At 43.2% G+C, this 26,257-nt stretch overlaps 1 protein-coding gene across 1 annotated transcript in view; it reads left to right on the plus strand.

Annotated features, from left to right (window-relative positions):
- The window catches only part of Osbpl11 (oxysterol binding protein like 11), a 74,416-nt gene extending 59,032 nt beyond the window's left edge, over positions 1–15,384 (plus strand). Inside the window, exons 11-13 of the mRNA XM_070030002.1 lie at positions 3,445–3,627; positions 9,586–9,739; positions 13,720–15,384. Coding sequence (XP_069886103.1) covers positions 3,445–3,627; positions 9,586–9,739; positions 13,720–13,785 — 403 coding nt within the window. The 3' untranslated portion in view covers positions 13,786–15,384. The remainder of the gene's footprint in view (positions 1–3,444; positions 3,628–9,585; positions 9,740–13,719) is intronic.
- The last annotated feature ends 10,873 nt before the right edge of the window (positions 15,385–26,257 follow it).

Genomic DNA, 26,257 nt, shown 5'->3' on the forward strand with positions numbered 1-26,257 from the left:
ACAGAAATGGGATGGTCACAAGTCTTGAAAAATATGTTATCTAATGTTAGCATATTGTAAGAGTTTATCAAATGCCAGACATACTGGTATTTTCTCTCTCTCTCTCTCTTTCTTTCTTTCTTTCTTTCTTTTTTTGCCGGTTGTGGGGCCTGAACTCCTGGCCTGGGCGTTGTCCCTCAGCCTTGAGCTACCACTTGAGCCATAGCATCTTTTTCTGCTTGTGAGTGCTGAGGAATCGAACACAGGGCCTCATGCATGCAAGGCAAGCACTCTTACCATTGAGCCACCTTCCCAGCCCCCCATACTGGTATTTTCTTGTAGATGTTTTTGCTCACTCCTATTCTAGATGATAACAATAATTTGTGCATATCATTTAAGCTCTTTTAGGCTTATTTTCTTATTAATCAATTCAGTTTATTATGCATCTTCTTATTTGCCAAGCACTCTGGGAAGTACTAACTGGGAACACAGAGTTGAAAGCTCTTCTGTGCCTGATAAGAGTCTGCATGAGGGCAACTCGTTACATCAGTACCAGTACCATGTGACCACTGTCCTGAGTATATAATGGAAACACATACATCAGGCTAGAGGATGAGAAATAGCTCCCAGAATAATGTGATGGTTGAGTTGGGTCTTGAAGGATGAGAAAGGTATAGGAAGGAAAGATATGTCAGCCAGATGGAACAGCCTATTAGCATTGAAAATTATTTAGATGAAATTACAGTGTGGAAATTCTCTGTACATTTCAGATGAGGCACAAGGTTAGCAGACTATGCCCCTGCAGTGAAATCTAGCCTGATAATTGTTTTTATAAAACTTTTTTGAAACTTAGCTATGCCCATTCATTTACTTGTTATCTCTGGCTGCTTTCATGACACAGTGACAAAGTTAAGTAGCTACAAAGAGACAGTCTGGCCTCAGAATCCACAGAATTTTTTTTTTTTTGGTCCTTTATAGAAGTTTGTCTGTGCCACATTGAATTGTTGTGAAGAATTGTTATAAACAAAATAAGGCAAAACCCTTTCTCTTTGTGTACCTTTGCAAGTTCCTCATGGTTCACCTCTATTAGTTCACCTCTATTGAGCCCCAGTTTTCTTTGTATTCTTTTGCTGTACTGCTTCTCTAAACAATATAAGTTTAACATTTATAAACTGGGAAAGAGGATAATTATTTGTTGAGTATTTAAGCTTATGGGAGATAACAATAATTTAAAAGGCTATGCCATGGCAGTGAAAGAAAGATCAAATGAAGCCACATGCTCTTGGCTCACACCTGCAAGTAACCAGGAGGCTGATATCTGAGGATCACAGTTCAAAGCCAGCCCGAACAGAAAAATCTGTGAGAAAAACAGAAGTGGCACTGTGGCTCAAAGTGTTAGAATGCTTGCCTTAAGCAAAAGAGCTCAAGGTCAGTGCCCAGGCCCTGAGTTCAAGCCCTATGTTCAAAAAAAAGATTAAGTGAACTAGCATAGTCATGCTCAACTGTAGAGTCAGCTGCTTGAGAGGCTAAGGCTAGGGAGAATCACTTGAGACTAGCCTGGTTATATGTGGATAGAGAAAGATTAAATGCCATACCTTCATCTCTTGTGTAATTAGAAATGGATTTTCAAGAGAAATATACAGTCTGGCAGAAATCCTTTAGCAATTTAATTATTCAGGTTTATGTGCTTCAAAGTGTAACAGGGAGTTCCCACTCCTTCATAATCAAGCATTTGCTCTTAACTTTTGGATATTTACTCTTAGATTCCAAACCTGTGTCTGCCTAATCTCTAACATCTGACTTATAGTTTAATAGGCTCTTTACTACCTCTGCTTTTAGTTCTGGGTTTGCTGATTTTTTTTTTTTCCTTATAGAAAACTAGGCCCGGAAGTGGTGTGTGGCTCAAGTGGTAGAGTACTCGCCTTGAAGAGCTGAGTGATAGCGCCCAGGCCCAGAGTTCAAGCCCCATCACCGACCAAAAAAAAAACAACAACCCCAAAACCAGAAAGCTGGGCCTCTAAATTTTACTGTCTTTCTTTCTTTCTTTCTTTCTTTTCTTTTTCTTTCCTCCCTCTTCCTCCTCTTCCTCCCCCCTCCCCCTCCCCCTCTCCCTCCCCCTCCTTTCCCTCCTCCCCCTCCTCCTCCTCCCCTCCCCTCCTCCTCCTCCTCCTCCTTTTGTGTGTATATGTGCTGAAGTGAGCACTTTACTGCCTTTCTTGTTCTCTTGTCTTATATAAGACAAATATTGCTTAGGATTCCTGTATGTTTGCTTTTGGTTCTTTGAATTCCCTTTAAAATAAAAATAAATAATACTCTCTGGCACACAAATTAGTACTTAATCTTGACTCAGTGTTCCCTGAATCTTGAACCTCTATTTAATCTGGCCTTGTTGTTACCTGTGTCCTACAGTGAACACGTTTCATTAAGCGGGATGCCATACCACATGTCTGTAATCCTAGTTACTCAGGAAGCCAAGATCTGCAGATCACGGTTCACAGCCTGGGCAGGAAAATTTTGTGAGAATCTTTTTTTTTTTTTTTTTGTCATTCCTGGGGCTTGAAGTCTGGGCCTGGGAGTTATCCCTCAGCTCTTCAGCTCAAGGTGAGCACTCTACCACTTGAGCCACAGCACCACTTTTGGTTTTCTGAGTGGTTTCTTGGAGATAAGAGTCTCAGGAACTTTCCTTCCCGGGTGGCTTTGAACCATGATCCTCAGATCTCAGCCTCCTGAGTAGCTAGGATTAATTACAGGTGTGAACCACCAATGCCCAGTTGTAAGAATCTTATCTCCAATTAACCATAAAAAAAGTTGGAGGGGGCTGGGAAGGTGGTTCAGTGGTAGAGCGCTTGCCTTGCATGCCTGAGGCCCTGGGTTCGATTCCTCAGCACCACATAAGCAAAAAGAATAAAGCCAGAAGTGGCTAGCCTTGAGCTAAAGAGCTAAGGGACGGCGTCCAGGCCCAGAGTTCAGCCCCACAACTGACAAAAAAAAAAAAGAGTTGGAAATAGAGCTGTAGCATAAGTAGTAGAGCACTAGCCTTTAGTGAAAAAGTTAAGGGGCAGCGCCTAGACCTGAATTTAAGCACCAGTTTCAGCAATAAACATATATATATATATCCAGAAATCCAGATGTTTAGACAGAACTGACTAAAAAAAATGTTAGATTGTAGTGCTATAACATTTTTAGATTGTAATAAAAAAGAAAACACCCAAGATCACACTTTTTCTTTTTGGTATAAAGTCTAATTTGGTGCCTAGTATTCTTTCTAAAAAGTAAAGGTAATATTTAGAAATTATTCATGATGCTGTTATGGGATTTACAACAAATGGTGACTTTTGGCGCTCACAGTTGAAGTAAGCTCTCATATTAATTTTGGCTGGATTTGCAGAGTGCATTCTTAGTTTTTAGAGTTGTAAACCAGATATCAGTAACTAGATCATGTCTTTATTTTCTGTCCATGTCTAGGGTGACAGCTGAGGTAAAGCACAACATTACCAACACCGTGGTATGCAGGGTGCAAGGGGAATGGAATAGTGTTCTGGAGTTCATTTACAGCAATGGAGAGACAAAGTATGTGGACCTGACTAAATTGACAGTGACAAAGAAGCGAGTAAGACCACTGGAGAAACAGGATCCATTTGAATCCAGGTATGCCATGCTTGCATCCATCCAGCACAGCCAGGACCTAAGCCTTTTCACGACTTTATGACCTTCAACAGTGAACTCACCTGTTTACACAGCTCTTTCAGTAATAACTTGATAGGATTGATCTGATCTAATTTACTTCCTTGGAGAACAAAGGGTTTCTTTGTTGGTTGATTGGAGTTTTTTGGTCTTGGTACCAGGGCTTAAATTTCAAGCCTGGATGCTGTCCTTGAGGTGTTTTTTTGTTTGTTTTTGGTTTTTGGTCATGGGGCTTGAACTCTGAGCCTGAGCACTGTCCCTGAGCTCTTCAGCTCAAGGTGAGCTTTCTACCACTTGAGCCACAGTGCCACTTCTGGTTTTTTGGTGGTTAATTGGAGATCAGAGTCTCATGGACTTTTCCTGCCAGAGCTGGCTTTGAATCATGATCCTCATATCTTAGCCTCCTCAGTAGCTAGAATTACAGACATGAGCCACTGACTCTCGGCATCCCTGAGCTTTTTTGCTCAAGGCTCACAGACTGTCCTGCCCAGGCTGCCTTTGAACTGCAGTCCTCTAGTCTCACCCTCCTGAGTAGCTAAGAATATAGGTATGGATCACTGGCCTCCGCTCAAATATTTTTAGTAACTTCCTAAATTGTACAATTATTACCATGTATCAGTTTTAGAATTTGTTTATCTATTTGGCATTTCTTTGCGTCAATTTTTTAGGCAGGTGTTTTCTGCCACTTGAACCATGCTCACAGCTCAGCTTTAAAATTTTTTCATCTTGGGCTGGGAAGGTGGCTCAGTGGTAGAGCGCTTGCCTTGCATGCATGAGGCCCTGGGTTCAATTCCTCAGCACCACATAAGCAAAAAGAAAAAAAGCCGGAAGTGGCGCTGTGGCTCAAGTGGTAGAGTGCTAGCCTTGAGCTGAAGAGCTGAGGGACAGCGCCCAGGCCCAGAGTTCAGGCCCCACAACCGGACCCCAAAAAAATAAAATAAAATTTTTTCATCCAACTATAAGTTCTTCATGCCCATTTACACTTAACCCCTATTTCTAGCCCTAAGTAACTACTCATTGTTAGGTAAATTAAATTGGCAGCCTAGGAAAGAGAGAGCAGCACCTGGTATTCAGGCAGGGGAAAGGTTTATTTTGAGCTGCAGGCTACCTCTGGTCAAGTTGGAAGCCCACGGCAATGGGGGTTGGGGTGTGGGGGGGTTGAATCACAGCTGGGCCAGAACTTATCAAGGCCAGGGGTGGGAGAAGGTGTGGCTACACCAAGTGTGGATGTGACCTCAGGGGTCAGGGGGAGGTGACCGCCTCCAAGTGTACCAGTTACTAGGTGAAGCAGGTTCTGTGTGGGGACTTAGCCAAGAGGAGGGAAGGTCTGCTCCATCTTCCCTGTTTTCTATCTCTGTAAATTTATTTTTTCTGGCTATTTACTATAAATGGAGTCATAGAGTATATGATCTATTATACTGGCTTTTTGTTGGTGGTGGTGGTGGTCGTGGGACCTGAACTCTGGGCCTGGGCACTGTCCCTCAGCTCTTCAGCTCAAGATTAGCGCTCTACCACTTAAGCCATGGTGCCACTTCTGGCTTTTTTTGTTTATGTGGTGCTGAGGAATCAAACCCAGGGCCTCATGCATGCAAGGCAAGCACTCTACCACTGAGCCACCTTCCCAGCCCAATGTATCTGGCTTCTTAACGTGATAAGTCTTTATATAGACATAAATTTTCATTTTATGGATACAGTCATAGAAGTGAAATTGATTGGGTATATTAGGTTGTTTTTATTTTGTTTTTTTATTTTTATTTTTATTTTTTGTCAATCGTAGGGCCTGAACTCTGGGCCTGGGTGCTGTTCCTCAGCTCCTCAGCTGAAGGCTAGCACTCTACCACTTGAGCCTCAACCCCACTTCTGGCTTTTTCTGCTTATGTGGTGCTAAGGAATTGAACCCAGGGCCTCATGCATGCAAGGCAAGCACTCTACACTGAGCCACCTTCCCAGCCCCTGTAGTTGTTTGTTTTTATAAGCCAAAGTTTTTTCATGTAATGAGGTTGGGGAAAGGCAGGTTCACTAGTACCCTAAAATATGCTTCTTCTGTGGCTTTGACTCTCTCAGTCAACTTCAGCTCATCCTGCCTCTCTTCTTCTCTGTTACTACCCTTCTCTCCAACTGTGCCCAAAGGTGTAAGTAAAGTAGGGCTTGGCTCCAGACCATGTGGAAAGTAAAGGCAGAATAGCAACTGATCTGGATGAGCTGAGAGACTGGCTTGGGAGACATCTTTGCACTGAAAGTCAGTTTTATGTGTAACTTTTTGAACACTGCTAAACTAACTTGGCAAAACAGTTTGCCAAAATGATTACCAGCTGGACGCCGATGGCTCACACTTTTATTGCTAGCTACTTAGGAAGCTGAGATCTGAGGATTGCAGTTTGAAGCCAGCCCAGGCAGAAAAGACTATGAGACTTTTTGTTTTGTTTTTGCCATTCCTGAGACTTTAACTCCGGACCTGGGATGTCCCTGAGGTTCTTTTCACTCAAGGCTAGCACTCTATACTCCACCACTTGAGCCACAGTACCACTTACACCTTTTTCTGTTTATGTGGAACCAAGAATTGAACCCAGGGCTTCATGCTTGCTAGACAAGCACTCTACCACTAAGTCACATTCCTAGCCTCCATGAGACTTTTAACTCCAATTATCCACCAAAACTCCAGAAGTGGAGCTGTGGCTCAAGTGGGAGACAACAGCCTTGAGCAAAAAACATCAGAGACAGTGCCCAGGCCTTAAGTTCAAGCCCCAGGACAGGCACAGAACAATAACAACATGAGTCTACCATTTTACGTTCCTACTGGCTATGTAATGGCATTCTGGATCCTCCCCATCTGCTTGCTTTCCTCCCGGGCTGGTTTTGAACATGATCCTCAGATCTCCTGAGTAGCTAAGATTTTATAGGCATGAGTCACCAGGACCTGGCGTGATACTTTTTGTTACTGTACTGGGATTGAACTCTGGGCCTGACTAGGCAAAATGCTCTGCTACTTGAGCCCCACCTACACTCCATGTTTATATCTTTCCCATTTTTTTATGGGATCATATTATTTGGGGGTGATAGGCATTCTTTGTAAATTCTAGATAAAGATATTTGTGTGTGTGTGATGGTAATGAATCTTGAACTCAGGACCTTTTACTCCTGGCTTGAGCTTTTTTTTGCTCAAGTTTGGTGCTCTAGCATTTGAACCACACCTCCACATCTGGCTTTTTGCTGGTTAATTGGAGATGAGAGTTTCTCAGCGCTGAGTGTCAGTGGTTCATGCCTGTAATCTCAGGAGGCTAAGATCTGGGGATTGCAGTTCAAAGCCAGGAAAGCCCATGAGACTAGTGCCAATAAACTACTTTAAAAAAAAAAAAAAAAAAGCTGAAAGTTTAGCTATGGTTTAAATGGTAAAATGCCAGTCTTGAGCAAAAAGCTCAGGGACATTGTCTAGGCCCTGAGTTTAATCTCCAGGAATGGCACACACACAAAAAAAACAAACCAGAAAAGAGTTTTTCAGCTGGGAAGGTGGCTCAGTGGTAGAGTGCTTACCTTGCATATGTGAGACCCTGAGTTCGATTCCTCAGCACCACATAAGCAGAAAAAGCCGGAAGTGGCGCTATGGCTCAAGTAGTAGAGCACTAGCCTTGAGCTGAAGAGCTGAGGGACAGCGCCCAGGCCTGGAGTTCAGGCCCACAACTGGCAAAAACAAAAAACAAAAACAAAAAAAAAAGTGTTTTTCAGATTTGTTTGCCCAGGTTAGCTTTGAACCAGTCTTCAAATCTCAGCCTCCAAAGTAGTTAGGATTCACAGGCATGAACTACCCGTGCCTGGTTGATACAAATTGAATATGTTGTACAAATAATTTCTTCCTGGTCTATTCTTAATCTTGAACTATTTTTATTTTTCCATATAAAAGTTTTTTTTGTTTGTTTGTTTTTTTGTCCTTCATGGGGCTTGAACTCTGGGCCTGGGTGCTGTCCCTGTGCTCTTCAGCTCAACGCTAGCACTCTGCCACTTGAGTCACAATGCCACTTTCAGTTTTCTGGTGGGTTATAGGAGATAAGAGTCTCCCGGACTTTCCTGCCCAGGCTAGCTTTGAACTGTGATCCTCAGATCTCAGCTCCCTGAGTAGCTAGGATTACAGGTGTGAGCCCCTGGCAACCGGCAAAAGTTTTTTATTTTTTTATTTATTTTTTGTTTGTTTGTTTGTTTTGGCCGGTCATGGGGCCTGAACTCTGGGTCTGGGCACTGTCCCTCAGATCTTCAGCTCAAGGCTAGTGCTTTACCATTTGAGCCACAGTGCCACTTCTGGCTTTTTTCTTTTTGCTTATGTGGTGCTGAGGAATCGAACTCAGGGCCTCATGCATGCAAGGCAAGTGCTCTACCACTCAGCCACCTTCCCAGCTCGGTTTTGTTTTTATTGTACCTGAGAAATCTCTAAATTTCTAGATTTTCTACTATATGTCTTTTAAGTGTTAATGTTAAGAACTTACATTTTGGGCTATGACACTTTTCAGTTAACTTTTGTGTATGAGGTGATATGAGAGTCCAAGTGTATTTTTTTGTGTGTGGTTACATCCAGTTGTCCCAGTACCATTTGTTGAGATTATTATTTTCTCAAAGAATTGTCTTGACATTCCTGTTGCTTGAAGTTTCTCTGGCCTTCAAATTTTTAAATCAGTAATGAGTTGGACTGCTTATAAGTACTTCCTTACTGTTTTCCTTTCCTCAAAGATCACTGTCCTGGACTGTCTTCTGCTCAATATTTGACAACCATTGTTTCATTATATTTTTTCTGGTTCCCTAGCTAACTAAGGTGGAAAAGTTTGGCCTTATTATTTCAACATGGTAGAAAAGTAAAGTGGTCTTATATTTTAGCTTAAAAAATGTATCACATTAGGAAGTGGTGCTGTAGCTCAAGTGGTAGAGTGCTCACCTTGAGCTGAAGAGCTGAGGGACAGTGGTTAGGCCCAGAGTTCAAGCCCCACGCCCCCCCCCCCACACACGCACAAAAATATATATGATTATTTTGTTCTCATTTGCTGAAAATGAAATTTTTTTTTTTTATAGGTCCGGTCATGGGGCCTGAATTCTGGGCCTGGGCACTGTCCCTCAGCTCTTCAGCTCAAGGCTAGCGCACTACCACTTGAGCCACAGCGCTACTTCCGGCTTTTTTTTTTTCTTTTTGCTTATGTGGTGCTGAGGAATCGAACCCAGGGCCTTGAGCATGCAAGGCAAGCGCTCTACCACTGAGCCACCTTCCCAGCCCAAAAATGAAATTTTTTATACCTTGTAAAAGTTCAAATTAAATTTTATTTAAAAAGAAGCAGAAGCCTGGCGCCAGTGGTTCAAGACTATAATCTTAGCTACTCAGGAGGCTGAGATCTGAGGATCTCTCTTGAAGCCAGAGGAGGAAAGTTCATGGGCTGGGAAGGTGGCTCAGTGGTACAGCGCTTGCCTTGCATGCCTGATGCCCTGGGTTTGATTCCTCAGCACCATATAAGCAAAAAGAAAAAAAAAAGCCGGAAGTGGCGCTGTGGCTCAAGTGGTAGAGTGCTAGCCTTGAGCTGAAGAGCTGAGGGACAGCGCCCAGGCCCAGAGTTCAGGCCCCACGACCGGACCCCCCCCCCAAAAAAAAAAAAAAAAAGGTTTATGGATTGTAATTCATCTACTTTAAGCTTCCTATAGTTGTCTTAATCACAGTCGTGTGTCGGCCCGTCTAGGTTCTCTCCATGGAAATGGAATTTTGCAGATATTTGCCCAGGGTGGCCTTAAACCAAGATCCTCCTATTCTTAGCCTCTCAAATAGCTAGGATTACAGATAAGAGACACTGGCACCCCAGAGAAAGTACTGTTAATTTTGAGAGTATAATTCTATGTAGTTATCTTTAAAAAAAAAAAAAAAGAATGTTTGTAAAATATGCATATTTTGGATTTCAGACGATTATGGAAAAATGTGACAGATTCACTGAGGGACTCTGAAATTGATAAGGCCACTGAGCATAAACGTACTCTGGAAGAACGCCAGAGGACTGAAGAGAGGCATCGTACTGAAACAGGAACACCCTGGAAAACCAAGTATTTTACTAAAGAGGTAAATCCTGCATCTATTCAGACTAAAACTCATTACCTGCTTAGTGAGAACTTCAGCTTACCTAGGCTTGGTTGAGTTGCTGTCACTTACATATCCTTGTGTTTTTTTTTGGTTTTGTTTTTTTTATTGGTCATGGAGCCTGAATTCTGGGCGCTGTCCCTCAGCTCTTCAGCTCAAGGCTAGTGCTCTACCACTTGAGCCACAGTGCCACGTCTGGCTTTTTTCTGCTTATGTGTTGCTGAGGAATCGAACCCAGGGCATTTCATGCATGCGAGGCAAGCACTCTACCACTGAGCCACCTTCCCAGCCCCCATATCCCTGTTTTTAAAAAGTATTCCAGCTTAACCATGAGCTTTCTCATGAGCTTTTCCTAATTTGTCAAAGCAAAATAGTTTACCCACGATTCAGATGAAGTATACACAGGGATTTAATTGGGCCACAAATGAAAATGTGAACCTAATTTTCAATCACAGAAAAGCAAATGTAATTCTTAGTTGGCTCCCTTCTGTACCACACTTGAAAGTCCATTCTCACTTCCATTCTAAAGAGAAACTGGAGAAAGATAACTGCCTATACCAAAGATGGTGAAGTAGTTACATGAAAGAGTGTTTAGTCTGAGAAAAGCAATCTGAGGCCATTTGTAAGTTTCTTTCTAGGGCTGAGGCTGGTTCATGTGGTAGCACTTGCCCAACAAGTATGAGACCATAAACTGTACTAACAGAACAAAAAGAAAAATATTTGGACTTACCACCTAGAAACTTTTGTCAAGGGGTAAAGTTGTAACTCAGTGGTAGAGCACTTATCTAGCATGCGTGAGGCCCTAGGTTCAGTCTTCAGCATCATAGAAGAAAAAAAAATTCATCAGTTCAAATAGTTCACTCAAGTTAGGTCCAAACTAAGAGCAGGAAAGCCTTGGAGTAAACATAAGAACAAATTATATGCCAATCAAAACATCCCAAAAGCACTAAATGTAAAGACTTTACAACTTTTTTGTTGTTCATTACTTTCTGGTAGATCCAAACTAAGGTGAATGATGAGCCAAAGCCAAAAAGAAAATTCTGTTACCTATTATAGCCACCTCTGAAAAAAACTCATTGAATTTGAATAATCCAGTTGTGTTTTTTGGCATAAAAATCTGTAACTTACTGCAATAGTTCTACTACTTTCCTTTTTTTCAGTCTTTTACGTGCTGGTTTCATGGATGGCAATAATAAAATTTTATATCCCTGTACTTGTATATGAAAAATAAATATTGTAATTATTATTCAAATTTATAGTCTGGTAACCTCAAGCTTTATCTGTGTGTGTGTGTGTGTGTGTGTGTGTGTGTGTGTGTGTGTGTGTGTCTGTGCGCGCGCATGCGCGTGAGTGCATGTATGTATGTGCATGTGTGTGTGCTCGTGTGCATGTGTACTCCATCTTGGGGCTTGAACTCAGCCTGAGCACTGAGTTGCTCAAGGCTAGCACTCTACTACTTGAGCCACAACTCCACTTCTGGCTTTTTGGTGGTCAATTGAAGATAAAAGTTTCATGGGCTTTCCTGCCTGAGTTGGCTATGCGCCACAGTCCTCTGATCTCAGCCTCATGAGTAGCTAGTCACAAATGCCCAGGTATGTTTTTTCATTTAAAGCACATTAAGGAAGCAGGAGTTGATTTCAGAAAGGAAAGTTTCATCTTTTTCAGTATTTAAAAAATATTTTAACCTGGCACCAGTGGCTCACGCCTATAATCCTAGCTACTCAGGAGGCTAAGATCTGAGGATCGTGGTTAAAAGCCAGCCCGGGCAGGAAGTCTGTGAGACTCTTATCGCCAATAAGCCACTCAGAAAACTGGAAGTGGTGAAGTGGCTCAGGTGGTAGAGCACTAGTCTTGAGCTGAAGAGCTGAGGGACAGCATTCAGACAGAGTTCAAGCCCCATGACCAACCAAAAAAAAAAAAAAAGTATTTTAGGGTTGGCAAGGTGGCTTGGTGGTAGAGTGCCTAGCATGCATGAAGCCCTGGGTTTAATTCCTTAATACCACATATGCAGAAAAAGCCAGAAGTGGCACTGTGGCTCAAGTGGTACAGTGCTAGTCTTGAACAAAAGTTCAGGGACAATGCTTAGACCCTGAGTTCAAGCCCCAAGACTGATTTTAAAAAAAGAAATTTTTAATATTATTACAAAGAAATCTAAACTTGAGGGCTGGGAAGGTGGCTCAGTGGTAGAGTGCTTGCCTTGCATGCCTGAGGCCTTGGGTTCGATTCCTCAACACCACATAAGCAGAAAAAGCTGGAAGTGGCCCTGTGGCTCAAGTGGTAAAGCACTAGCCATGAGCTGAAGGGCTGAGGGACAGCACCCAGGCCCAGAGTTCAGGTCCCATGACAGACCAAAACAAAAAAGAAATCTAAACTTGAAATCTATATTCATTTTGGGCTGAGAATGTGGCTTTAGTGGTAGAGTACGTAAAAAAGGAATTACAAATGAAATAAACTTATATTTTGGTTTGTGGGAAGTCCTGCCTTTTCTCAATGTCATTACATTATCATTCATGAATATTAAATATCATAGAACCTTTTAAAAAGTAAAAGACTTCTATGCCCTGTTGACTCACGCCTATAATCCTAGCTGCACAGGAGGCTGAGATCTGAGAATCATGGTTTAAAACAAGCCTGGACAGAAAAGACCCTGTGAAACTCATATCTCTAAGTAACCACTCAAAAACCAGAACCAGAAATGGAGCTGTGGCTCAAAGTGTTGAGTGCTAGTGTTAAGCAAAAGAGCTCAGGGACAGCACCCAGCACCCAAGCTCCACAACCAAAAAGAAAAAAACAAAAACAAAAACAGTGAAGGACTTGAGCCAGATGCTGGCTGCTCATGCCTATAATCCTACTTACTCAGGAAGCTGACATCTAAGGATCACAGTTAGAAGAAGTCAACCAGACAGGAAACTGTGAGACTCTTAATCTCTAAACTAATCTCTACTCAGAAAAAGCCAGAAGTTGCACTGCGCCTCAAGTGGTAGAGTCCTAGCCTTGAGCAAAAAGAAGCTCTAGGAGATAGCCCAAGCCCTGAATTCAAGCCCCGCAGCCAGCGACAAAAACAAAAACAAAAAAAGTAACAGTTCAAGCCAGGTGCCCGTGGCTCACAACAGTAATTCTAGCTGCTGAGGAGACTTAGATCTGAGGATCACTGGTTCAAAACCAGCCCAGGCAGGAAAGTGGATGAGACTCTTTATCTCCAGTTAACCACCAGAAAACCGGAATTGGTGCTGTGTTAGAGCACTCACATTGAGCTGAAGGGCTTAGGGACAGTGCCCAGACCCAGAGTTCAAGCCCCACCACTGACCTCCAAAAAAATAGCAGGGGAAGGGCTTAGACTATAAAAAGGTGCTGTGGGGCTGGGAATGTGGCCTCTTGGTTGACTGCTTGCCTACCATGCATGAAGCCCTGGATTCTATTCCTCAGTACCATATAAACTGAGAAAGCCAGAAGTGGTGCTGTGGCTCAAGTGGTGGAATACTAGCCTTGAGCAAAAGAAGCTCAGGGACAGTGCCCAGGCCTTGAGTTCAAGCCCCAAGACTAGCAAAATAAATAAATAAAAGGATGCTGTGACACACTAGATTCACTTCAGGGAGCTAGTAATGCACCCACTACGTAATAGATTTGAGCTACTGCTGGGTGATCCTTTGCCATGAAGAATCACAGGTTATTGAAAAGTTGGGTTTTGTCTTCCTTATGCTTCTAAACAGAGTGCTGGGCATATGGCACATGTTTCATGAAGAGCTTTTCCTCTAGTGCTTTCACTATTGCTCTACAGGTAGATTACAGAGTAGTTAGGAGCTGATGGTAGTTAGAGGTTAACCGAACTGTAAGCTTTGTTTGACAAAATCTTAAGCATTACATTAAGAATTACATTTTAGTGAAGATGTTGCTTCTGATTTTCCGCCTTTGAAATTATTGGAGGAATGGTTCTTTAATATTAATTTTTCAATTTGTTTCAGGGAGATGGCTGGGTTTATCACAAGCCCCTTTGGAAAGTCAATCCCACGATACAACCAGCAGAGTGACAGATGCTCTCTCTCTGTAAGACTTGACCAAATGAGATTCTTCTCTGTTTACCCCAAACCCTCTCAGATCGGAGTCCTTGCACTGAGTGACCTGTTTCCTGATTGCACAGACTAAAATTAGCTAAGCAGGAATGTCCCTCTAGGGCACTGTAACACTGCAGCAAGACCAAAGTGTTAACATAATGGACGGGCCTCCTGGCAACCTGTTCATTCGATGTGAGCAATACCATCTTAAAACCTTTTGCCTGAATTATTAGGTGGTTAATCTTTTATCCAGTTCCTGGTCCTCAAGCTGTTTGAAATCCCCTATTTTGCACAGGGGCAGCAGATACACACAAGGTGAGAACTCAGTGACTTTGATTTCTTTGTAGTGAAAAGTGAAGTCTCTCTCAGAGTTTGTGTTTTGCTTTCTGTTCATAACTGAAGTACACTACTCTTATAAACCAACCAAGAGGAGGAAGAACATGATCCAGAAGTGGATTCAGCCGTTGTGCCTGAAAAAAAAAAATCAGTGTTAATATATCACCAGGTTGTAGTAACAAGGCATTTTGTTTCTTCAAAGACTATGTGCCTGTGTCTGAGGAACTCACCCATTATCCACCTCTGTTGGAACTCTCTTTTAAAAAGTATATTTATAAATCAATTAGAATTATAACCATGGAGAATTTTTTCTTCTGACCATTTTAATATACTTGAAAACAACATTGACTTGAAAAGTTTCAGAACATTTTTCACTACCTAGTTTTATTAAATATTACATGTAAGAGACAATTTTTTAAGATATGTTCATGTCAATATGATGAGGTCTTGGCCTTTCTCAAGAACAAAGGCATTCAAGAAAATAGCAGATATTTTAAAGTAGAACTGTTTTTTTTTTCTTTTTTCCATTTGTAGGTTAATAGTCAGTATTATGTGTTATCCATCTGGATAAATTTGCTGTATCTTACCTCTGTTCATTCAAAAATTAAATGACTATTCATATTTGTCAGTAATTCAGTTATATATGTGACTGAGCATATTTAATCTTGGTTTTAGTTTTCTTTTCAAGGAAATTTAAATGCAGAAGAAAGAGTGGAAATAAAAAAAGATCAGGAAGTTGCATTCAGGTTCAAATCTTTTTTAAATCAGTATTTTATTGAAGAGTTGCTGACAATTAAAAAGAATAGTGTGAATTATGGTTTTCATCATTCATTCTAGTATTTATTGAGCACCTATTTAAGGTCTCAACACCTGTTACTGCAAGCTACCTTAATTTCCCAAGAGTGGTGCCTTACTCTGTTTCTTCTGATGTGGTCTTCCAATCAGTGTGCGTAACTTGGACCTGTTAATAATCAACAGCTCTTCTAGAGGGCTGTGTCTCTCGCACCATCATAAGAACTGTAAGCTTTCTGCTCTGAATTTTATTTTGTTAGAGGGGCACTATAGTAGAACAAAAACAGCAAAACAATTTTTCAACAAATTGTAAACTATAAGAAAAAGAATTGGTTTGTGAACAACCATTTTAATGATTCGCTATTCATTTTTGCCGTGAAATGCACTGAAAAATCTCAAAATGAGCTATAGTTCATGTGTTGAGAAAATTGAAAATTAATAAAAGTAGAGAACATTGGTGGCTTTGTCTGTTTTATGAATGAAAAGACATGCAAGATCTCAAAAACAAATGTAGCCAAGACTGAAAGAACAAAAGATGCTTCTTAACAAATACAAGGCTGAGTTCAAACTCCAGTATTGGGGGAGAGGGGAGAGGAAGCCTTGGTGCAGTAACCCATGTCTTCATTCCCAGCTAAGGAAGTAGAAATTAGAAATATAGCCAAGGCCAAAAACAAAAACAGAAAAACCTTCCTAAAAATAACCAAAGCAAAATGGGGTGAGGGTATAGCTTAAATGGTACAATGTTTGCCTAGCAATTCAAGACCTTGAGTCTAAACTACACTCAGAGAAAAGATTTTTCTACCATTATTTGAGCATTTGAACTTTTATGTATTTTTTGTTTTATTTATTTTTACTTGCCAATCCTGGGGCTTGAACTCTGGGCCTGGGTGCTGTCCCTCAGCTCTTTAGCTCAAGGCTAGCACTCTACCACTGGAACCACAGTGCCACTTCCAGTTTTCTGGTGGTCAATTGGAGATAAGAATCTCATGGAATTTTCTTGCCTGGGCTGGCTTTGAACCGTGATCCTCAGATCTCAGCCCCCTGGTACTTAGGATTACAGGTGTGAGCCACCGGCACCTGGCTTCCCTGAGCATCTTTGGCTCAAGGCTAGCACTCTGCCACTTGAGCCACGGTGCCACTTCCAGCTTTTTTTTTTTTTTTGGTTGGTCATGGGGCTTGAACTCTGGGCCTGGGCACTGTTCCTGAGCTCTTCTGCTCAAGGTGAGCACTCTACCACTTGAGCCACAATGCCACTTCCAAACTGTGAGACTTTTTAGTCTCCAGTTAGCCATCAAAAAGCAAGAAGTAGAGCTGTGGCTCAAGTGGTAGAATATCAGTCATGGGCAGAAAAGGCCAAGTGAGAGTACAAGGCCCTGAGTTCAAGTACCAGTATCAGCACGTATGCACACACACACATTCACACACACACACACATACTCACACACACACACACACACAATATGAAGGTAATTTAGAAAGGTGGGGAGGGCACTAATAGAATAGAAGAAGTAGAATAGAATAGAAGGAATAGAAGAATAGAATAGAAGGAAATGGATTTTTGGTGTGTAAAAAAGGGAAAATTAATAAGAATCCAGAGCAGCTACAGAGCACCCATGGGCTAGCAGTAGGCTGCAAAACTGCCTTAGGTGACTCCACTCTAATAAGATTGAAGTCTGGGTCCGCTGCCCAGGGTAAAGACTCTCAGGTACAGGGTGAGCCGTGAGCTGAGGAAGAGGCCAAACCAAGTGGAGAGAGCTGAGTCCTCAACTCCCTCATCCTGCCGGGTGATTAAAAAAAAAAAAAAAAAAAAAAAAGCACCTAGTGAAACTGGGTGCTGGTGGCTCATGCCTGTAATCCTAGCTACTCAGGAGGCTGAGATCTGAGGATCATAGATCAAAGCCAGCCTGTGAGAATGATCTCCAATAAACCACCAGAAAACCAGAAGTGATGCTGTGGCTCAAGTGGTGGAGCACTAACCTTGAGCTGAAGAGCTGAGGGATGGTGCCCAGGCCCAGAGTTCAAGCCCGATGACAGACAAAAAAGAAGAAAAAAAAGCACCCAGTGGTCTGAGGGAAGACAAGAAACATTGCTGCACATGGTCTTACGCTAACCGGAATGGATCCAGGGTCTCCTACCTAGGGCAAACAAGGCACACCGCAGAGGAAGAGACCAAACTCCATGGAGTGAGAGTCCTCAACTGCATCCTTCCTAGGTGAAGCAAAATTGGCAGTCAACCACTACCTGCTTTGGTTTAGTTTTGGTTAGTTTTGCTGGTTTTCTTAATTGCTGAGCTATCCTCCAATTCAGGGGTGAGAAATTCCATATCAACGATACCACTACCAACTCCTGCCAGAGCATTAAAAATAGTTCAACTGAAAGACTCTGCTTTTCTACTAGCTCCTATCATCTTCTCATCCCACTGACAAAATATAGCAATCAGATTTACAAGATTAGGGCTTTGCTGCACACCCCATATAGGTTTGAGGCTCCCTCGCTCCCTCCATGAGCCTGGTGGAATTGTAGGAGCTGAGCCCCTGTGAGTCCCTCATGCTTTGGAGTTTTTTTTAGGGGAAGGGTGCTTTTCCTTCTCCCTACATCTCCCCACCCTGGGTCCTGTTATGCCTTTTCCCTTGGCCAGTGGCAGCCGGGTTCAGCTGAGTTCTGCATCTGAGAGCAGAGTCCAACTATATCCGACTCCAAATTTGAGAAGATTCTGCTCTCCAAGCTGTAGGGAGGTTCCTGAAGACTTCCATTTTCTTAGGATGTGCATGCTATTTAAAACCACTTCTCAGGTGCAGTAGTGCAACAAAAAATAGTATAATAACAAGGATCACATGGAGAAAATTAAGGTAAGATTTGAAAATCTGGGGAAAACCGCAACAGATGAAAGTTTAAGCTGGTCACTGTAATCTTAGCTACTCAGGAGGATCCTACTGAGGATGAACGTTCAAAGCCACCCTGAGCAGGAAAGTCTGTAAGACTCTTACCTGCAATTAATGAGCAAAACACTGAAACTGAAGCTGTGGCTCAAGTGGTAGAGCACCAGCGTGAAACCTTGAGTTCAAGTCCCAGTACCCCCCCCCCCAAAAAAATGTTTGGCTTGTGTAGACATATTTTGAAGAAAATAAAATACAAAATTTTAAGAACAGATGCCAGTGGCTCACACCTGTAATTCTAGCTATACAGGAGGCTGAGAGCAGAGGATTATGGTTCAAATTCAGCCTGAGCAGGAAAGTCCTTGATATTCTATCTCCTCCAAATCAACCAAAAAACTAGAAGTGGAGGTGTGGCTCAAATGGTAGGACAGCAACATTGAAGATAGAAACTAAGGAACAATGCTCAGGCCCAGAGTTCAAGATCTAACACTGGCTGCGCGCGCGCGTGCGCACACGCACGCACGCACGCACGCACGCACACACACACGCACACACACACACCAGACACCTGTCATCAGGTTTACAAAATTCATTGCATTAAGCCCCAATCACCCTTGGCTGAGGCTTCCCCTCCGGGTTTTCAGCTCTGACTTTCTCTGAATGAGGCAGGCACTTCTAGATAGGCACTTTCCTGCTAGGCAATCTCAGTTCTCAATCAATCCAGTCTTCTCTTTCAGTAATCTCAAGCAGAAGGCTCCTACCCCAGCCCTAGTGAGCACCTCCTCCCTGTGCCTCAGTTACAGCAGGATCTTCACCACACTGCACCTATGGCCTTCTCACTACCCTGGATACCCTGCCCACTTCTGGGCCTGGTTGATGCTCAGGCAGTGGCCAGTAGCAGCTGTTGTGGCTGAGTTTACCAGCAGGTGTCAGGGCTAAGTCTTTTGGCATGACTTTATTCTTCGTCAAATGGAAGCCCCCCAGGAGATTGCATGCCAGCCCCTGTGAGCTCAGCTGTCTGGGTGGCCTTCAGGAGAGCCGAGTCTGGCACTATCCCCCAGCTATCATAGTTTGGGACTTAGAGCTCTGTCCCAGTGGCTCTGCTACTTAACAAGCTGCTAGTAGGGATTGTGGTGGACAGGCTTAACTAGATCAGCAAAACTTGAGGGAGTCAGAAGTGTCTGAGATAGTACCTTACCTTGGGTTATTTATGGGTGAGGAAAACAGCCCTCCCTGGCCTCTCAGTTGGTAGTTCATAGGATTTATCAGCTGACTCAGACCTTTGCTGGTCTAACCTACCCAACTTTTCTTATCTGAGGAGAAAACAGTCAAGTGGGTCAGAGTGGCTGCCTTTGAGATGATGAAACAAGGAAAAATCCTCAGTAAACCCTTCACTTGCTACCTCTGGTGAATGGGTCAGGATAGTTAACAGGCTGCTTAAATTGTTTTTCAGAATTTACCGGCAGCTCTTGTCTAACCACCAGGGATCAGTGGGTGATTTCGTTGATGTCAGAGGGTCAAAACTCCACCCTCAGATCATGCTAATGTCAGCATTTTTTATGAAGACCATGAAATTAGATTACACACGCACAGACCACTGGTTAATTTTCCTTACCCACAATTACCTTTCCCCATGCATTTGGACCATCCTGTTTCTGTATCCTATAAGTAACCCTAAACCCTAGACTTGTTTTCCTGTCTCCTTGATTGCCTCCTTAATAAAATCTTTTTTTTTTTTTTTTTTTGGGTCCGGTCATGGGGCCTGAACTCTGGGCCTGGGCGCTGTCCCTCAGCTCTTCAGCTCAAGGCTAGGGCTCTACCACTTAAGCCACAGCGCCACTTCCGGCTTTTTTCTTTTTTCTTATGTGGTGCTGAGGAATCGAACCCAGGGCCTCAGGCATGCAAGGCAAGCGCTCTACCACTGAGCCACCTTCCCAGTCCCTTTTTTTTTTTCTATAAAATTTGTTGACGTACTATATCAACAAGTTGGGAGAGGGGAGGCCACCTAGCCTGATTTATAATAATGATTAACCTATGACCTAGCCATAGATAGGGGCGTAGTGGCTCCCACTGCTTGTCTGTCCTGAATGAAGGTTGCCTGTTTTATCTTAAAGGAGTGATGTTCAAGGACCAAGCTGAGGATCTCACAGGACTGAGTCTGTTAGGAAAATTGAGAAAGAAAGCAACCAAGCCAGGTGCCCATGGCTCACACCTGTAATCCTAGCTAGTCAGGAGGCTGAGATCTGAGGATTGTGGTTCAAACCCAGCCCAGGCAGGAAAGTCTGTGAGACTATTTACTGAAGGACTGCTTGGAGCAGCAATTTTCCTATGGGATTGGAGGCTGTACCAGGGGGTGGATTTGGGCTTATATGACCCTTTTAACAAGGAAGCAGAAAATAAAAAGTAGGCTATGGTCCAGGCCCAGAACAGAATGCATCACCTGGGATGAGAGGGCTTTCAGCAAAGTCAAGGTCAGAGTAACCCGCCTGCAGACAAGCATGTGAGAGTGGTGTTTTACTTGACCTGGGGGAATAGGGTAGGAATCAGTTCTAGAAAGCCCACAGAGAAAGGTCCGGGAATCAGGCAGGAGGGGCACTAAGGAGACAGCTCTGGCCACCACTGTGTCATGTCTCTTCTCACCTACTCCTTTCCTTCAGTTTTGGGGAGAATACAAGTCTGAGACATGTATGAAGAAGTGGAAACTTTCTCCTTTGATCCTGACCTAAAGCAGCAGAGAGACCAGAAAGCTGGCAGTCTTGCCTAGCTGGCTTGAACAAGTAAAATATTCATATTTGTTATTGTTTGCTTTTTTTCTCTGTTGGTTGTAGAGCTTGAACTCAGGACCTGGACACTATCCCTGAGCTTTATCTCACTAGCTAGCACTACCACTTGAAGCCACAGCACCACTTCCAGTTTTCTGGGGGTTAATTGGAGATAAGAGTCTCACAGACTTTCCTGTCCCAGCTGGCTATGAACTATGATCCTCCGATCTAAGCCTCCTGAGTAGTTAGGATTATAGGCATGAGCCACGACACCTGGCTTTGGTCTTGTCTGCCTATCCTCAGCTCCATACTGAGTCACAGTTATATCATGCATTCATGCCTACTGAGGACCAAGAGGAAGAGGGCTTGGCTTGTTCTTACTTGCAGACTTAGGATGGGAATGGACACGTAAGAAGGGGTTGAGATGAGAACTGTGTACTTGTCAATTTATCAATCATATCTTTTTAGTCTCTATTGTGTGCATGCATATCTGCATGTGTGCCAATATCGGACTTGAACCCAGACCCTTTTCCAGAGCTTTTTTGCTCAAGGCTGTCACTCTTAACACGTGAGCCACTTGAGGAGAATGGAAAAGGAATAGACCAGACACAATTCTCAACAGGCTAGAACTGTTCATTGCTAGTGAGGAGCACAGACTTTCCCATGGGCATGGAGGTTATGTGAGGGGATAGATTTGGGGTCGGGCTTATATGGGGTCTGAGCAAGAAGGCAGAGGTTAATGTAAAAGCCATTAGGTCTAGGGAGGTGGGAGCTTTGCAGTTGGGCCCACCGTGGAATGTTACAGCCAGGCTTAGGTATTGCCCTGTCTTCATGTCAAGCACATCTGCACATACTTGGGGTTTTGCCTGGTGTCTGTATGCACCTGGGATAATAGGGTGGGGGCCAATCCTTTATATTCCACCTTTGAATACATGAAACAACTGTGCTGGGCTGGGAATGTGGCTTAGTGGTAGAGTGCTTGCCTAGCATGCATGAAGTCCTGGGTTCAATTCCTGAGTACTACATATACAGAAATAGCCAGAGGGCTGGGAAGGTGGCTTAGTGGTAGAGCACTTGCCTTGCATGCCTGAGGCCCTGGGTTGGATTCCTCAGCACCACATAAGCAAAAAGAAAAAAGCCGGAAGTGGCGCTGTGGCTCAAGTGGTAGAATGCTAGCCTTGAAGAGCTGAGGGACAGCGCCCAGGCCCAGAGTTCAGGCCCCACAACCAGACCAAAAAAAAAAGAACAGAAAAAGAGAAGAAAAGAAAAGAAATAGCCAGAAGTGGCACTGTGGCTCAAGTGGTAGAGTGCTAACCTTGAGCAAAAAAAAGCTCAGGGACAATTGCCCAGCCCTGAGTTCAAGCCACAGGACTGGTTTAAAAAAATAAATAAATAAAAAAGAAATTGGGGCCAAGAGGGGAGAGACAAATCCTTCAGCCACAGCTCCACTTCCAGCTTTTTGCTGGTTCATTGCAAGTAAGAGTCAAACTACATCCCCCACAGTGTAACCCCCGCTTTCACTATATTTGATGTCAGTATAACATGTGGAGGAGATGGGGACAAACAAGTCATTTAAGGATTCAGGTGGACCTGTTGCAACAATGAGAAGTACAAAATGTCATGTCAAAACCAGCTTTACAATGTCAGTGTGGGGGGGGGAGGGGGTATAATTGGGTGGGGGGAGGGGGTATAATTGGGTGGGGGGAGGGGGAGGCGGGGAAGGGAGGTGAAGGGTAAACAAAGGAGGAGGCTGCAATGCTTGGTAAGAAATGTATGCATTATCCTGCCCATGTAATTGTAGCCCCTCTGTACAGTATGTTCTCAAATAAAATAAAATAAAATTAAAAAAAAAAAAAGAGTCAAACTAACTTTCCTGTCCTGGCTGACTTCAAACTGTGATCCACAAATCTTAGCCTCGGGCTGGGAAGGAAGGTAGCTCAGTGGTAGAGTACTTGCCTTGCATGCACAAGGCCCTGGGTTCGATTCCTCAGCACCACATAAGCAGAAAAAGTCAGAAGTGGTGCTGTGGCTCATTAGCCTTCAGCTGAAGAGCTCAGGGACAGCACCCAGGCCCCAGAGTTCAGGCCCCATGACTGGAAAAAAAAAAGTCTGTCTCCTAAGTAGCTAGGCGTGAGCCACTAGTGGCTGGCTTAGTTTGTATTTTGATGTGTTTTCATCTTAGGATCTTGTTGACCCTTGTGGACTTTGTTGCCCAGGAGTACAGATAAACTCCATCTTTCCTATGCAAAACAACTAATCCAGTAACCCCACTCTCAATGGCAGCATGCTTCACCCAGCCCTAACTCAAATCAGGCAATTCCTCTTACTGAATTACCCTAGGGGCAAGTTCCAGATCACAAGGATAGCCCCTGTATCTCATAGTCCCTGCTGAAATCACCCTGCTTCATCCATTTCACATAGAAGATAAAATAAAGGCTTTCCCCTGTTTTCCCCTTGAGCTCTGCCTTCTGAATGACCCTCCCTTCCTGCAAAATGTTACCCAGGCTTTCATATAAACACTGTATTGAAAAATGTGTTAGCTTATAGGCATCCCCAAGAATAAGCCATCTTATCTGGTAGGTACAAATAGCAATTTTGTAGAAGCTCATTGTTTTGTAATAAAACAAAACACTTTCAGAACTTAAATAAAATTTCCTAAAATAAAATATCCTAATGTTCAAGCCAGGCGTAGGTGGCTCACGCCTGTAATCCTAGCTACTCAGGAGTTTGAGATCTGAGGATAATGGTTTGAAGCAAGTCTGGGCAGAAAAGTGTGTGACTTTTATGAAAATACCATACAGAGGGGTTACAATTACATGAGCAAGGTAATCAGTACATTTCTTATCAAGCATTGTTGCCTCCTCTTTGTTTCCCCTACCATCCCTGCCCTCCACCCCCCCCCCACAAAGTTGTAAAGTTTGTTTATCGACATAACCACTTGTACATCTCATTGTTGCAATGGGTCCACCTGTATCCCTATTTAAACAATTTGTTTTTTCTCTTCCCCTCCCCAAATTAAACAACATCAAATACAGTGAAAACAAGGGTTATACCATGGGGGAGGGACATACAAAGCAACAAAGAAATAATCTTATAAATATGTTAGAAACAATAGCAAGAAAGAAAAACCATTTGAGTCCTTATCTTGGGGTTCATTTCGCCTAACATCAACTTATCTGACCATTACTGCTTGTCTCAGACATATACTAGTTATTGCAAATAAGGGAAACTATGGGACCTATGTTTCTTTGGGCCTCGCTTACTTCACTTAATATAATTTTTTCCAAGTCTTTCCATTTCCTAACAAATGGGGCAATGTCATTTTTTCTGATGGAGGCATAGAATTCCATTGTGTATATATACCACATTTTCTTGATCCATTCATCTACTGAGGGGCATCTAGGTTGGTTCCATATCTTAGCTATGGTAAATAATGCTGAAATAAACTAGTTATGCTGGTAGCTTTAGTATGGTCTTGTCTGTGATCATTTAGGTAAATGCCCAAAAGTGGGAGGGTCATAGGGGAGCTCTATGTGGAGTCTTTTGAGGAACCTCCATACTATTTTCCAAAGTGGTTGAACAAGTTTACACTCCCACCCACAATGCAGTAGGGTTCTCTTCTGTCCACATCCCCTCCAGCATCTGTTGTTATTACAGTCTTGTCCCACCCATAATGCAGTAGGGTTTCCTTCTGTTCAGATCCCCTCCAGCATCTGTTGTTATTACAGTCTTGTCTCCAGTTAATCACAGAAAAAGCCAGAAGTGGAGCTGTGGCTCAAGTCCTCAAGTGGTAGAATGCTACCCTTGAGCTAAAAAAAAAAAAAAAAAAAAAAAAGGCTGGGAAGGTGGCTCAGTGGTAGAGCACTTACCTTGCATGCCTGAGGCTCTGGGTTTGATTCCTCAGCACCACATAAGCAAAAAGAAAAAAGCTGGAAGTGGCACTGTGGCTCAAGTGGTAGAGCACTAGCCTTGAGCTGAAGAGCTGAGGGACAGCACCCAGGCCCAGAGTTCAGGCCCCATGACTGGACCAAAAAAAAAAAAGTTCAAGGACAGTACCCAAGCCTTGAGTTCAAGCCCAGAACCAGCACCCCCCACAAAAAAAAAAAAAAAAACAAACAGAAAAAAGTCCTAATGCAGCACTGTTAAACAGGAGGCCCTAGGTTCAATCCCAAGCAAGCAAAACAAAACATCCAAATCCCTAAACTACAACCCTTCCCATTTCTATTTAGTTCGAGGAAATAACTGGGTAGGCACACAAAAATGTTAGGCAAAAGAATAGTTACTCCAGTGAAGCAACTTAAGGTTTGGCAAAAGGAGACCGCCACATGGTTTAAGCAGAAAAGTTACTTGTGGGGAGGGCATACCTAACAATAACTACAGAGGATTATAGTATTAAGTGAATTATAGTAATTTTTTTAACAAAAGACTTCTACGTAGCCATAAAGAAGAGCCTATAAAAATACATTTACTCATGAGTTGATTTCTGAGCTAGCATGAGATCAGTGAGGGATTTCACAATGGCATACCACAGTCAGGGCTGAAAAGTACAGAAGGTTAGAATACCATTCATCAACCTCCTCTTTGGAGGTTTGCAAAATAGGTACTAGATTTGGGTGTGGTTGTATGAGCAAGTGTTTGGTTTGGTTGTTTATTTTGTTGTTGTTGTTTTGTTTTTTGGTTGGTCGCAGGGCTTGAACTCTGGGCCTGGGCGCTGTCCCTCAGCTCTTCAACTCAAGGCTAGCACTCTACCACTTGAGCCACAGCGTCACTTCCCGTTTTCTGGTAGTTTATTGGAGATCAGAGTCTCACTGACGTTCTTGCCCAGGCTGGCTTTGAACGGTGGTCCTCAGATCTCAGCCTCCTTGTAGCTAGGATTATAGGCCTGAGCCACTAGCACCCAGCTGGTTTTTTGTTGTTTTTAGCATTTGTTTGTTTTTTGCCAGTCCTGGGGCTTGAGCTAAGGCCTGCGCAATGTACCTGAGCTTCTTTTGCTCAAGGCTAGCACTCTGCCACTGGAGCCACAGCACCATTTCCAGCTTTTTCTGTAATGTGATACTGAGGAATCAAACTCAGGATTTCATGCATGATAGGCAAGCACTCTACCACTAAGCCACATTCCCAGCCCTATTATTGTTTGGTTTTTGGTCAGTAGTGGGGCTTGAACTCGGGCCTGGACGCTTGTTTATCAACTCTTCAGCTCAAGGCTAGTGCTCTACCACTTGAGCCACAGTGCAACTTCCAGGCTTTCTGCTTATGTGGTGCTGAGGAATCGAACCCAGGGCCTCATGCATGCAAGGCAAGCGCTCTACCACTGAGCCACCTTTCCAGCCCTATTATTGTTTTTTCTGTTTTGTTTTGTTTTGTTTTTGTTTTTGTCATCTGTGGGGCTTGAACTCTGGGCCTGGGCGCTATCCCTCAGCTCTTCAGCTCAAGTGGAGCACTCCTACCACTTGAGCCACAGCACCACTTCTGGTTTTCTGAGTGGTTTATTGGAGACAAGAGTCTCATGGACTTTCCTGCCCGGGGTTGGCTTTGAACTGTTGTCCTCAGACCTCAGCCTTCTTGTAGCTAGGATTACAGGAGTGAGCTACTGGCACCTGGCTCCTATTATTGGTTTTTATAAGTTCATGGACTTAATTCAGATGAAGCCAAAAAGTTCACTCTGAAAGTTAAAAAAAAAAT

The sequence above is a fragment of the Dipodomys merriami genome, unplaced genomic scaffold (assembly GCF_024711535.1).
Source record: "Dipodomys merriami isolate MVZ:Mamm:240054 unplaced genomic scaffold, mDipMer1.0.p SCAF_2, whole genome shotgun sequence".
NCBI classification, from domain to species: Eukaryota; Metazoa; Chordata; class Mammalia; order Rodentia; family Heteromyidae; genus Dipodomys; species Dipodomys merriami.